At 44.9% G+C, this 12583-nt stretch overlaps 1 protein-coding gene across 1 annotated transcript in view; it reads right to left on the bottom strand.

Moving 5' to 3' along the window:
- The window catches only part of BRD9 (bromodomain containing 9), a 328799-nt gene that overhangs the window by 44505 nt on the left and 271711 nt on the right, over nucleotides 1–12583 (bottom strand). The window contains 1 exon segment of the mRNA XM_029589931.1: nucleotides 6895–6933. Coding sequence (XP_029445791.1) covers nucleotides 6895–6933 — 39 coding nt within the window.

Below are 12583 nucleotides of genomic sequence, written 5' to 3'. Positions count from 1 at the left end.
AAAGTCAATGGGCACTCCTGGCTGAGATGCCCAAATATGATAGGCAGTACAAAGAGAAAGGCACTTAGGATTCTTAGATATAGGCACCATTAGGATGGCAATGTGCTGATTGGCGAATGGAGGCATGCATCTAGTTTTGTTTTTTTTTTTAAGATGTCCAAATATTCTAGGCATCCAAAAATTATAGGGGTCCACAAATTAGGAGTCCAACCTTTAGACGTCTCACACCTAGACATCCAAGACTTAGGTGTCCCTAGGATTGGCGCCGCAAAAACTTAAGCACATAGCAAAGCTCAACTTGCGTGTACAGGTAAGCGGATGGCCACTTAAAACACTGCTTAACTTGGATGCACAAACTACTAGGCCGTCTAAGCATCCAAAAACTGGAATCACAACTTGGATGCATAGCTAGACGCACACACAGAACCAACAATCCTATAGAGGGTAGCTTAAAGAAAGTACACAAAATGCCATTGAGGCCTACCACGTGTCACGTAGCGAAAAAGCCTCAGAGCAGGGCCTAGCCTTCAGAGGCTGCTCAATCCACCAGGTTGCCCAAGTCCCTCGATCTCCCATAGAGCAGGATGAACATCGGAATGTCACACCGAGCACAGAGACTGGCGGAAGGAGGAAGCCCTTCACTCATCTGAGGGACTACGGAAATTGCTTCAGGAATTCTCAAGTGGGAGAGGGACCATTTGGTATCACCGCAGGAGAGTGGGGCAAATTCATTTTCCTTATTTCTCACTTTCAAATTGAAGCAATCCCTAGTGGGTAGATGCATGTCCACCATCTGATGGAGACAGAGAATACTGGCAGGCTGATTTCACTGCAGGGTATATATACTGTGACGTCAGTTTGCTCTATCTCCATTTGCTGACAGAGGTACATAACCCACTTGTTCTGGATTCATCTGACTGGATGCTAAGAAAATCATATTTTATATACACAAAACTGAGTTTTATGTACACAAATCACAGCTGAGAGACTCACCTAATGTCATGGGTTTGGAAGAATGGACCCTGGGACTACTGACTGACTGAGCTAAGGCACAGTACAGAATCATAGAAATGACGGCAAAAGAAGACCAACAGGCTCATCCAGTCTGCCCAGCAAGCTCTCACACTTATTTTCCTATACCTTTCTGTTACCCCGACCGCTGAGTTCAGGGCCCTTATTGGTAACTTTCTGATTCCAATTTCCTTCCACCTCCGCCACTGATGCAGAGAGCAGTGTTGGAGCTGCATCAAAGAGAAGTATAAGGCTTAATGTTTGAGGGTAATAACCTTCGTAACGAGAAGTTACCTCGATGTTTGTATACTCATACTGCTCAGATCAATGCCTTGGTAGATGTTGTCTGGATGTAAATCCTCTTTTCCTCAATTCCCTCCTGCCGCTGAAGCAGAGAGCCACGCTAGATATGCATTCAAGGTGAAGTATCAAGCTTGATTGGTTTAGGGTAGTAACCGCCTCAACAAGCAAGTTACTCCCATGTTTGTTTAACCAGACTCTGCAATTCAGTCCGTGTTGGTTGTTGTCTGAATGTATATCCTATTTCTTCATTCCCCCCTGCCACTGAAAGAGTGAGCTGCTCTGGATATGCATTCAAAGTGAAGTATCAGGCTTAACTGATTAGAGGTAGTAACCGCCGCAATAAGCAAGCTACTCCCACGCTTATTTGTTTACCCAGACTGTGCAATTCAGTACTTGTTGGTTGTTGTCTGAATATAAATCCTCTTTTCTTCATTCACCCTGCTGTTGAAGCAGTGAGCTGCGTTGAATATGCATTCCAAGTGAAGTATCAGGCTTAAATGGTTTGGGGTAGTAACCACCTCAACAAGCAAGCTACTCCCACGCTTAATTGTTTACCCAGACTGTGCAGCCTTGTTGGTTGTTGCCTGAATGCAAGTCCTCTTTTCCACATTTCCTCTTGCCGTTGAAGCACAGAGCAATGTTGGAGTTGCATTAACCGTGTGAATGTATATTGAATAAGGGTATAAATCACCAGGTTATAGATGTCATTCCCGCAAGCCACCCCCATCTCTCTTCTCTTCATTCCCATCCTCTTGATCAGGCAGACAGGGCCAAAGTAGGCAAAGTCCGTTTAGAAACAGGAGATTAGCAAGGCTCAGGACAAGTAGCAGACTGAAGCAAGGTCAGGAGTCAGGCCAGGTCTCAATCAGAAGTGAAAATCAGAAACAGCCAGACATAGAGGAAAGAAGAAACAAAACCTGCTGCTCAGCACCTGCCCAGAGAAGAGAGCTTTCTTTTTTATTAGAGCAGTACTGATGTCATCAGTCCATGACTTGTAAAATCCTGGGCGATAGCCCTATAAAGCTACTGAGTAGCTATGAGACCTTACTTAGAGCAGCAGGATGCAACAGAGGAGCAGGAAGCTGGAAGCCATGCTAGGAGGCTGAAGCAGGTTGCAGGACACAGCGCTGAGCCTGAGACCTTGAGGTACAGGATACTGATTGTGCTACAGCACCCCATGCTCAGTGACATCAGGATTTGTACCTAACTTTCTCCGAGATTATCGGGGCATTAACACACGTCCCAATGTTCCCATCCTGAAATTAAAAAGCCAGCATCGGTACTAAACATTCACTTCCCATTATGTAATATCCCTCTCGGGGGCCAGGGTAGACCCCTGACCCCATTACCCCTAGAAGCAGCCCAGCAGAAGGAAAAGTGTTAAAAAAAAAAAAGAAAGAAATCAAAAGTCACATGGCAACACCCTGCTCCCCTTCCCAAAACCTTCCCCTTTCATGAAAGAGTCACCTGCTCCCCCAATTCATTGCCTTTCACCTCGATCAACTCCACCTGCCCCTGGTTCCAACCCTTCCCATGTCTCCCCCACCTTAGCACACCTTCTGCATCCCCCTATATCTTAGAATATGTCTAGATGTGGTGGAGGATCTATCCAGACTCTCTGGGGACTCTTTTGCACATTTGGGAAGGGTTCTCTTGGGCCAACATGGCCCTCTTAGAAGATGTCTGCCTGTGCGAAGGGGGTCACCATCACTCTTTTTTCTCTTTCTTTGTGATTTTTTTTTGCAAAATTTTTTCAGAAGAAAAAAATCTGCAGGGCAGCTGTTGTGGTATTTTACCACGGAGGGAAAATATACCACAGGAATGATCCCTGCAGTGTTTTATCTTGGCCTGCAGTATTTGTCTCCTCCTACAGTAAAATACTCAACATAGGGCTTACTGGTGAAAGAGCTCTCCCTGTTCTCCCTGCGGAGGGCTGCCCGGGCCCTGAGGCTACTTTAATTGGGACTGTGGCTGGGGGACTTAAATCTAAAAGAACTGTTGCTTGCTGCCGCTGGCATACTGAAGCCACATGCCTAAGGGGTGCACTCCTGGAGGAAGTTTTATGATTCAGTGCACACTGGAAAGAAAAGGAAAGGGACGGTGTCAGTTTCCCCTGCAGCCTCTACACCAGTAAGGGGCCCATGGACTTCCATCTATCTCGTATGGCTGCTAGTGCTGAGAATGTAACTAGCAGAGCTACAGGTGAGGTCTTAAGTTGATCATATTCCCCCACATCCACTTGTGAGAAGTAGTGGGTTTGTGAGCTCCTTGTGCTGCAGCATAGGTAATGCAGCTTCAAGGGAGAACCCCTGAGACCTACGCCGGCAACTGGCAAATGCACTCTGTAGCAGGACAGTCTGGAGCTTTACCTTTATTAGCTGCCTTCCCTGCAGGTTGAGCCCTTGGGTTCTGGTGGCCAGCAGGACTTAGACAGGTCCCTATGGCAGAGGTGACACTAGAGTCCAAAAGCACACTACGGTCAGGGCAGGCAGCAGACAATGGAATCAGAGGAATGTCAATATCAGGACAGGCAGCTAGCAAGAATGGTCAGGTCCAGGCAAGGAGTCAGATTCAGGCGGCAGGCAATCTTGGTCAGGTCCAAGCAAGAGGTCAAGCCAAGGATAAACGAAAACACACAGATAACACATGACATACAGAGCAAGGTCCTAAGCAATGGGTAAATGGAGAGATGGTGAAGACAACATGGGAGGAGACAAAACTGGAAAGCAAGGCTGGATGAGGCACTGCGAGATGAGGTAAAGCTGGATGACAAGAACCAGGAATGCAGGAAGTCGCAACACATACTGCAAGCAGGAGACCCATTGCTGAGGTATATGTTGTTTGTCGGAAGGCTCCTTATATACATAGGAGCCTGTGATGTAATCAAAGGGTGCTGCGGAGACTTTCCAGCCGCAGGCCCTTTAAGGCTTGGAAGTGCATGGAAACATCGGCTCACAGCATCATGGTGGTAGAGGAAACTGTTGCTGGAGGCGTTCTTGCTACTTTGAGGCCGAGCTTCGGGACAGCAGGGAGGAGCAAGATGACGTGGAAAGCTGTCTCCGGTGGCGTTCCTGCCATTATCAAGGCTGAGCCACATTGGGGGAGAGTGCTGCAGCTCTCGGGGCTACCCATGTGCCACGAATCCTACCACTACCCTTATTCATCGGGAACTAAGTGTTGCCCTTTCAGGTTTTAACTTATTTGGGGTAGTGGATACCTCTTGTAATGTTGGTTCCACTAGAGAAGATGGAATTCGATTTATCAGCTGCCCAGCACTTATCCTGTTTCTCTACTGATTGAGGGATTTGATTCCAGCAAAAGCACCAATTTTTCTCTACAGAGTAATAAAGTTGGAGAAGTGATACTGATTCCAATTGCTATAAAACCTTCTCCAATCTAGGGGGGCTTGAAATCAGAGAAAGACTTTCTGAATCAGCGTAGAGTGGTGGACAGAGTCCTCAATGGCCCAAACAATTGGGCAGGTTTATAACTTTACTATCAGGGTGGCCTCAAAATTGTTTGATATGGAGAACAGATTGGGCTCTATGGAAAGAATTTCAGTTAATTTGGTGACTAATCTGCAAACTTCCCATGCGGCTAATGTGAAAGCTTATTTTTACACAATAAGATTGAATCTCTAGAGAATTCTCGTAGGTATAAAAATCTTTATTAGATTTCCCCAAGACAAGGTTGATCTCAGCCCTTGAGTTGTTTAAGGATTCATGACATTTTGCAAATGTCCCAGGATAAGGTGATAAGTTTATTTAAATGCTTTTATGTGCCTGACTTGAAAAGAGATGTTTGACTGCAGAGAAATATGGATATTTTAACATCTTTTGATAGATCCAACTCAATTGTCTTTCTTCAAGATACCCAGGACAATATTGCTAAGAGAGCTAATTTAATTGTAACATTTATTCTTGACTGTGATAAGGAGTTAGTTCTTGGGCAATATTTCAAATATAAAGAGGCACGGTTTTGTGGCCATAAGATAACATTTTCCAGATATTTGTTGGGAAACTCAAACGAGAAGGAAGTCTTTCCTATAAATTAATGTTACGTTTGCCAACTTGTGGGATGTCCCCAGGAGGCAGCGCATCCACCCCGGGACCTGCCGACGCCGCACTGCTTTTCGCGGCGGCAAGAATGCCACCACCCCAGGATTCCCCATAGATACGCATGCCTATTCTTAAAGGCCCCACACTGAGGGAACCTCTGCTATCGGCGCTCAGAGATGATGTCACACGGCTAAGTATTTAAACCCCAATAGCGCAATGAACAGTCGCCTCAGCAACAGGTCACCTACATTGTGTATATATTGTGAGTTGTTGCTTCTTCCTGCGCCTGCCTCATCTCTCCAACCCAGCCGGTCTTGTCTCTTCAGTCCAGCCTTTCTTGTCTTATCCAGCCCTTCCCCTTGTCTCCTCCGCCTACTCTTGGACTGACTTCTGGATCTGACCTTTGCCTGGACTTTGACTATTCTTGTCTGCAGCTTGCCTCTGACCCTTGCCTGGACACTGACTCTTCAAGTCTGCCACCTGCCTCTGTCCCTAGCCTGATACTGGACCTACACTCTTGCCTTCTCATTAAAGACTCTCACTTAACACCTGCTGGCCCCCGGAATCCAAGGGCTCAACCTGAAGGGAAAGGGGTTGGTATAGGTGAAGTTTCTGATCCGTCTTTTCCCAGAGTAGATCTGCCAGCTGTCGATGAGGACATACGAGGCCTTCCCTGTAGGTAGAGTCAACCTTACTACAGCACAAAGGTCCATGAATAGTACAATTAAACAACATTCTTGCAATTGGGGCATCCTTCTTCTTGAAATCGCCCTGCAAATGTATAGTATCGTATCTGGGTAATAATTATATTTTCTCTGATCCAGCTCACCTGGAAACATTTCCTTTGAACAAAACTTCTGTTCTTTTGGAATCCTAATGACTATAGTAAACATTTGATGGTCTGGGGTACTTAGTACTTTTAAATATTTTTGACCAGTATCTCAATGCTTAAATAACTGTATATATATTCCTTTATTTTTATTCTGCTCCCATATATATGGGGACTTGATATGTATTGTAACTCTTTGTTTTTTCCTTTGTCTTAATCTCTGTATTTGTATTTGTTAGAACACAGTTTCCTTGCCTTCATTCATGTGATTAAAAGCTAATAAAGATAAAATTATAAAAAAATACCACGGCATAGTAAATGACCCTCTTAGCTGGATAATGCTGAATATCAGTGTTTAATCAGCTAAGCTAGCTGTATAGATGACTCTGCCCCAGAATGCCCTGTCGCTTTTCCAACTTATCTGGCTAACCTTTTAGCCAGATAAAAGCAAACTGTTAAGTGTGGCCAGCCATTTAAACAATGCCATTTTTTTTTCAGCTAAGTCCAAACTTAGCTGGACAGATGGTGCTGAATATTAGGATTATATATTTTATCCACACAAGAAAAACAAAAAGACATTTATAGTAAAAAGGTACACAGTGCAGAGTTCTGTGGCTTAAGAAATATTGCATTGCTTATAAAACGATAATATATTTTCTCATCATGAAATGTTCTACATGCATCACAACTTACTTTGACTTCATCTGGTGATTTCACTGGTATGTTTCTTCTCTGGAAAGCACAAAATAAGATAAATGTATTCATGGTCAGATAATCTATATTTTGTCACAGGCTCTCACCGACAAGGAGTCAGTTTTCTGAACAGATTTTCCAGGGCTTAAAAAAAAAAAAAGACCCAACCTAATGCTGTTGCTCTTCTAATGCTCAGAACTGCTGTGGTGTGACTAAATCAGTGGTTCCCAACCTTTTTTGTTTTGTGGCACACTTGGCACAAAGGACACTTTGTTGTGGCGCATCACCCACTTCCCCATCATCACTTTCTCTTCTCTTCTCTCTCCCTCTATCCCTTCTCCCCCATCATCACCTTCTCCCTTTCCTCTTCCCTAGGCATCATGATAATGCCTCTCCCCTGGCATGATCATCTTCTTCTCTTCCCTGTCCTCCACCCCCCTGGCATCATCATCACCTTCCCTCCCCCACCATCTCTTCCCCTCCCTGGCATCAACATCACCTTCCTTCTCCCTCACTCTCTGGCATCAATAATGCCTTCTCTGTCCACCTCCTCGCCCTTGGCTCATCATCATCATCACCCACCTTCCCTTTCCTTCTACCTCTCTCCCCCACTACCTGGCATCATCACTTTCCCTCTCCTTCCACCACTCTCCTGTACCCCCTGGCATCAATCATGTTCTTTCTCCACCTCCTCACCATCATCACCATCTTCATCACATAAGAACATGCTATACTGGGTCAGACCAAGGGTCCATCAAGCCCAGGATCCTGTTTCCAACAGTGGCCAATCCAAGTCACAAGTACCCAAACATTAAATAGATCTCATGCTACTATTCTTTATTGTTTAATAGTAGTTTATGGATTTTTACTCTTTTTTAAACCTAGTTAGACTAACTTCCGTAACCACATCCTCTGGCAATAAATTTCAGAGATTAACTGTGTACTGAGTGAAAACGAATTTTCTTCAATTTGTTTTAAATGAGCTACTTGCTACTTTCCCTTCCTTCTACCTTTCTCCTCCACCCCTTGGCATCATCTTCATCTTCTCTCTCCCTCCTCCTCACCTCCAGCATCATCATTATCACCTTCCTTCTCCTTCCATCCCTCTCCCCCATTTCTTGGCATCATAATCACCTTCCCTTTCCCCCACACCCAGGCATCATCATCACTACTTTGTCCCCAGTTCCTCACATCATCATCACCTTCCTTCTCACTTCACCCTCATCATCACCTTCCCTTTCCCTCTTCTCCTCACCCTCTGGCACCATCTTTTCCCTCTGCCTCCATCCCCTCCCCCATTTCCCCGGCATCATCATCATCTTCCACCATCTCTTCCCAACCTCTTTGCATCATCATCATCACTTTCCCTCTCCCTTCATCCCCCATCATCATCTTCCCTCTCCCTCTGACATCATCTCCTTCCCTCTTGTCTTCATTCCTATCCCTCACCCCTTGGCATCATCATCACCTTCCCTCTGCCTCCACCCCTGTCCCTCTGTCTCCTGGCATCATCTCCTTCCCTCTTCTTCCATCCCTCTCCCTCCACCCCTATCATCATCAATTTCCCTCTCTTGCCATCCCCTGGCATCATCACTTTCTGTTCCCTCTTCCTCCATGCCCCATGCCAATTACCTTCGGTTCTCTTTCCCATCAACCCTGAGGTCACTTGCTCTCTCCCTCACTTCCTGGCATCATCATTATCTTTTTCCCCTAACTCCCTGGTATCATCACCTTTCCTCTCCCTTCATTCCTCTCCCCCACTGATGTCATCATCAATTTTCCATTTCCCCTACACCATAGCATCATCTTCCCTAAACTTCACTCCCTGGCATCATTATCACCTTCCCTCTCCTTCCACCATTCCTCCCCACCCCTTGAATCATCATCTTCCCTGTCTCTCAATCCTTGGCATCGTCAGCTTCCCTGTCCCCCATCTCCCGGCATCATCACCTTCCCTTTCCTCTCCGCCCACACACACTGTGGCACATTCATCTGTCCCTTTCCCCACTCCTCCCCCAAACCCTGAACAGCAAAAGTCTGAGAACAGGTTTACCAAGTGCTACTTCTTCCTCCTTTGCCAGCCTCCCTCTGCAATCTGAACTACACAAGAGCCAGCAGGTCTCACAAGCCCACAGAGCACCGTATAATTTCTGATGCACAGTAGGGTCAACAGAGGGGAAGCAGAAGCAGAAGCAAGTGCTGCTCTCTGATGCTCCCTGCTGGCAAGAGGACATTCTGCAGGCCAGGAGGAAAACATGAAATGAGGCTGCAACCGCGAAACACTTGCACTCCAGCCACAGCACACCACGGCACACTAGCTGGGAAACACTGGACTAAATAATGGTTCAGAGAGATTTGTCCTCTGATCACAGTCTACTTGGGGTTCTTTTGAATCCACTGATCCATCTTTGATCCAAAAAGTTTCTCACTTCACAAATCAAACTGGTCTATAAACTTTAGCTGATTTGGAGAATAAGGATGATAACAAAGAGTAAAATAAATATTTAGAAAACTTGGGCACCAGTCAAGGTTTAAGATCCATGGACATTTATTTTTCTTATTGTTACTGTTTGCATATTCTCTCTTTGCTGTTCTCTACTTTTCCCTTCTTTCTTCCTGCAGCCCAGTATCTTGTCTCCAAGAGTGGCCATTCTGGGTCAAAAGTACCTGGCAGTACTAAAATGTAAGTATATTCTTGTTACTCAGTCCCAGGCAATGTTCCATGTAAGCCGCATGCATATGGGTGCACTGATAGGTTGTGAATCAAGTGCAGACAGGAAAATACAGCACATAGCAGAAAAGGAAAAAAGAATGGTGTTTTGAAGAACACTGCTAAACAATTCTGTATACTGCTTTCTAAAACGCTTGCATTCAATAACTTTTGGCAAACAGTCCACAAAAAATTAGAGGAACCATGCTCCTTGGGATAACCAGTCCCATGGCTAATAATGTTTTATGGATGTTTCCTCTATAAACTTGTCCCAAACGGGATTTCAAGAGATGGCCAACTCCGGTTTTCAAGAGCTTTAAAAGAGACCACGGTTTCAGGACATAGCACAATTAATTTTTGCAAGAGTTTGCATAGAATGGCGGCAGTATATGCAAATGTATCTCAACATATTCATTCTGGATATCCTGAAAACCAGGCCTGTTTGTGGCCCTTGAGGATCAAAGTTGGCCACCCCTGCTCTATTTAAATCCCGCTATACCTACTTGTCTCGTCAACATCCTCTAGCAACAGATTCCACAGCTTAATTATGCACTCAGGAAAAAGTACTTATACGATTTGTTTGCTGGTTGTCAGTTTCATGGAATGTCCCCTTGTTTTAGTACTTGAAAAAGTAAATAACTATTCCCCATTTACCTCAGAGGTGTACTGAGGGTCTTTGGCGCTCAGATGCTAATGCTAGCATTTGCATCTTCTTCCCTCCCTCTCCTCCCCATCCTTCTCATAGAAAAGCTTAAAGCCACATCCAATTCAATTATTTTTGGGTTTCTTTTAGTACTGCAATACCAAACCTCCAGATGATTATTACACAGTGGACATCAACAGAATCCCAATGTGCCACCAGCTGAACAGGGCCTGTGACTGCTGCTTTTAACTCAACAGTTCAGAATTAAAAGGGAACCACATCGTCACACCAAACAGGTGTGACGATGTGGTTCCCAAACAGTCCACATATATAAATGATAACCACAGGACTACACTGTATTACGCATATTTAAATCCACAAACTTTTCAAGCTTTGATTTTATCAAACCTATTTATAATACTGTTAGTAATGACATGTTCAAAAAATAAAATAAAACTGTTTTTGAAAGTGTCAGTACTGACTACTGAAAGGAAAGCTCAAAATGTTGTGTTTTATCACCTCTTGCTTCTTTCATGCAGTGGCTCTGCTTTTGCTCTCTCTTACACCTCCATCCAATTTCCACATCAACCACTTGTGGCACTTCTCCCCACAATTTGCTCCTCTCACTGCCCCTCCATTTGGCTCTCTCCTACTCTTCTCCTCAGTCACAGCTACTGCAGATCACTTGCGTGCATGGACCTTAGGGAAGCAAAAGGTTACAGAACCCAAGTTTGCATTATTGATATAAAGAAAATGAGGGAGGAGATAGTATTCATACCCATTTGTTTAAGCCCCCCTCCCCCCAGCATTTAACCCTCTACTCACATTCCCAACATTCACCCCCCTTTTGTGTTACATTCCACAATCATTAGCACCCATTGGTCTCTGGTGATCTCCTTCCATATGGAAACTGTTGGATCTTCCCCCCACCAGATGCAATGGGGAGGCCTTATCTCCATTAAAAACTGGAACTCACTTTTGCCCGGGACTGCTGGGATGGTTTTGGTTGATGTCACTCCCTTGGACATCCTCTTGCTGGAAGATGATGCTGTTGCGACTGTGGAGGTGAGCTTGGTAACTGTTGATAAGTGTAGAAGGGGCATTGCTAAAAGTATGCCCTCTTATAGGAAAAGAAACCATGCCTCTGAGCTGGTCAGTAGCAGTTCAGCATACATGTAGCACACTACACAGTTCCTTAATTTGCTCCACTGTTTCTCTGACCTTGTCCCTGAAGAGGAGTTCTCCGGAACATGGGATATCCACCAATTTGTTGTGAACATCCTCCCAATAAGCCATTAAGCATGTACTCACGTCATCCTTCAGGCTCCATTAACTGCAGCTGATAACCCCAGGCTGCCATTTCAAACAATTTGTAGACAGAATGAATGAGAATAATGCTCGCATTCCTCTGCATCCAGGAACACTTGCTGACCAGCTTCATGCTCCTGACCAAGAGATTCCAAGGAAAGGTGTCTTCCTATTAATATAGTCATGCAAGTTTTGCACCAAATAAAACTGGGTGGGTAGCAATCTGGGCAATAATAATCGAGCTTTGAAAAGAACTTTTTCCAAAAGGAATCCATAAGTCTCATATCCTTCCCTGAAGAGAAAAACTCAATTTCTTCTTTGCCTTCTTCAGGACAGACTCTACTACCACTGGAACAGTGTGAGAGTTGAACCATCCAAAAGAGAGTTTGCCGCATTCGGTTCTTGAGAGACCAGCTTTCTCGCCTCCAGCTGACATGTGTCTAGATTTTCAAACATTCTTGTTTGCATTTTGTGCAGAATTTGGTGAACCCAGAAAGCTGCTGGCTCCGAATGGGGTTCCAGAAAATGGAGGATGTCAAACGTCCCTTTTCGAGGATCCTAATCTTTTTGTACATGGACCCAGATGGCTTTCTCAAGCTTACTGAGGAACTTAGAGTAGGAGAGATCTTCTGGTGGAGAATAATGCTCAGGCAGATCTGGTAATGGGTTGGAAGATATGCCTGTGGAACCCTCTTCTAAACTCATCAGTGGAGGAACGCTTAATCAAGACCAGATGAGAACCGGGGAGAATGTGATGGAGACCTTGGTCTGGGAAGGTTGCCATCTGTTATATCCTCCAATGATAGGAAGGACATTTCTGATGCAAGAAACCGAACTGATGTCTGAGGACTAACGCCAAGAACAGGAAGCCCCAGAGAGAGTTCTTGCACCAGGGCAGAAGTGAATGGGACTACCAAAGGAGTACATTCAGATTGAGGCAGGGTTGGCTGTGACACACCCCTTTTATGACTAGCTAAGGAAATAAAGAAATTTTGATCAGCTACATCATCTGACTCGCAGGCTGATGC

This window comes from Rhinatrema bivittatum, chromosome 2, assembly GCF_901001135.1.
Source record: "Rhinatrema bivittatum chromosome 2, aRhiBiv1.1, whole genome shotgun sequence".
In the NCBI taxonomy this organism is placed as follows: Eukaryota; Metazoa; Chordata; class Amphibia; order Gymnophiona; family Rhinatrematidae; genus Rhinatrema; species Rhinatrema bivittatum.
Note: the sequence above shows the minus strand (reverse complement) of the source record. Positions and strands in the feature narration are given on the sequence as shown.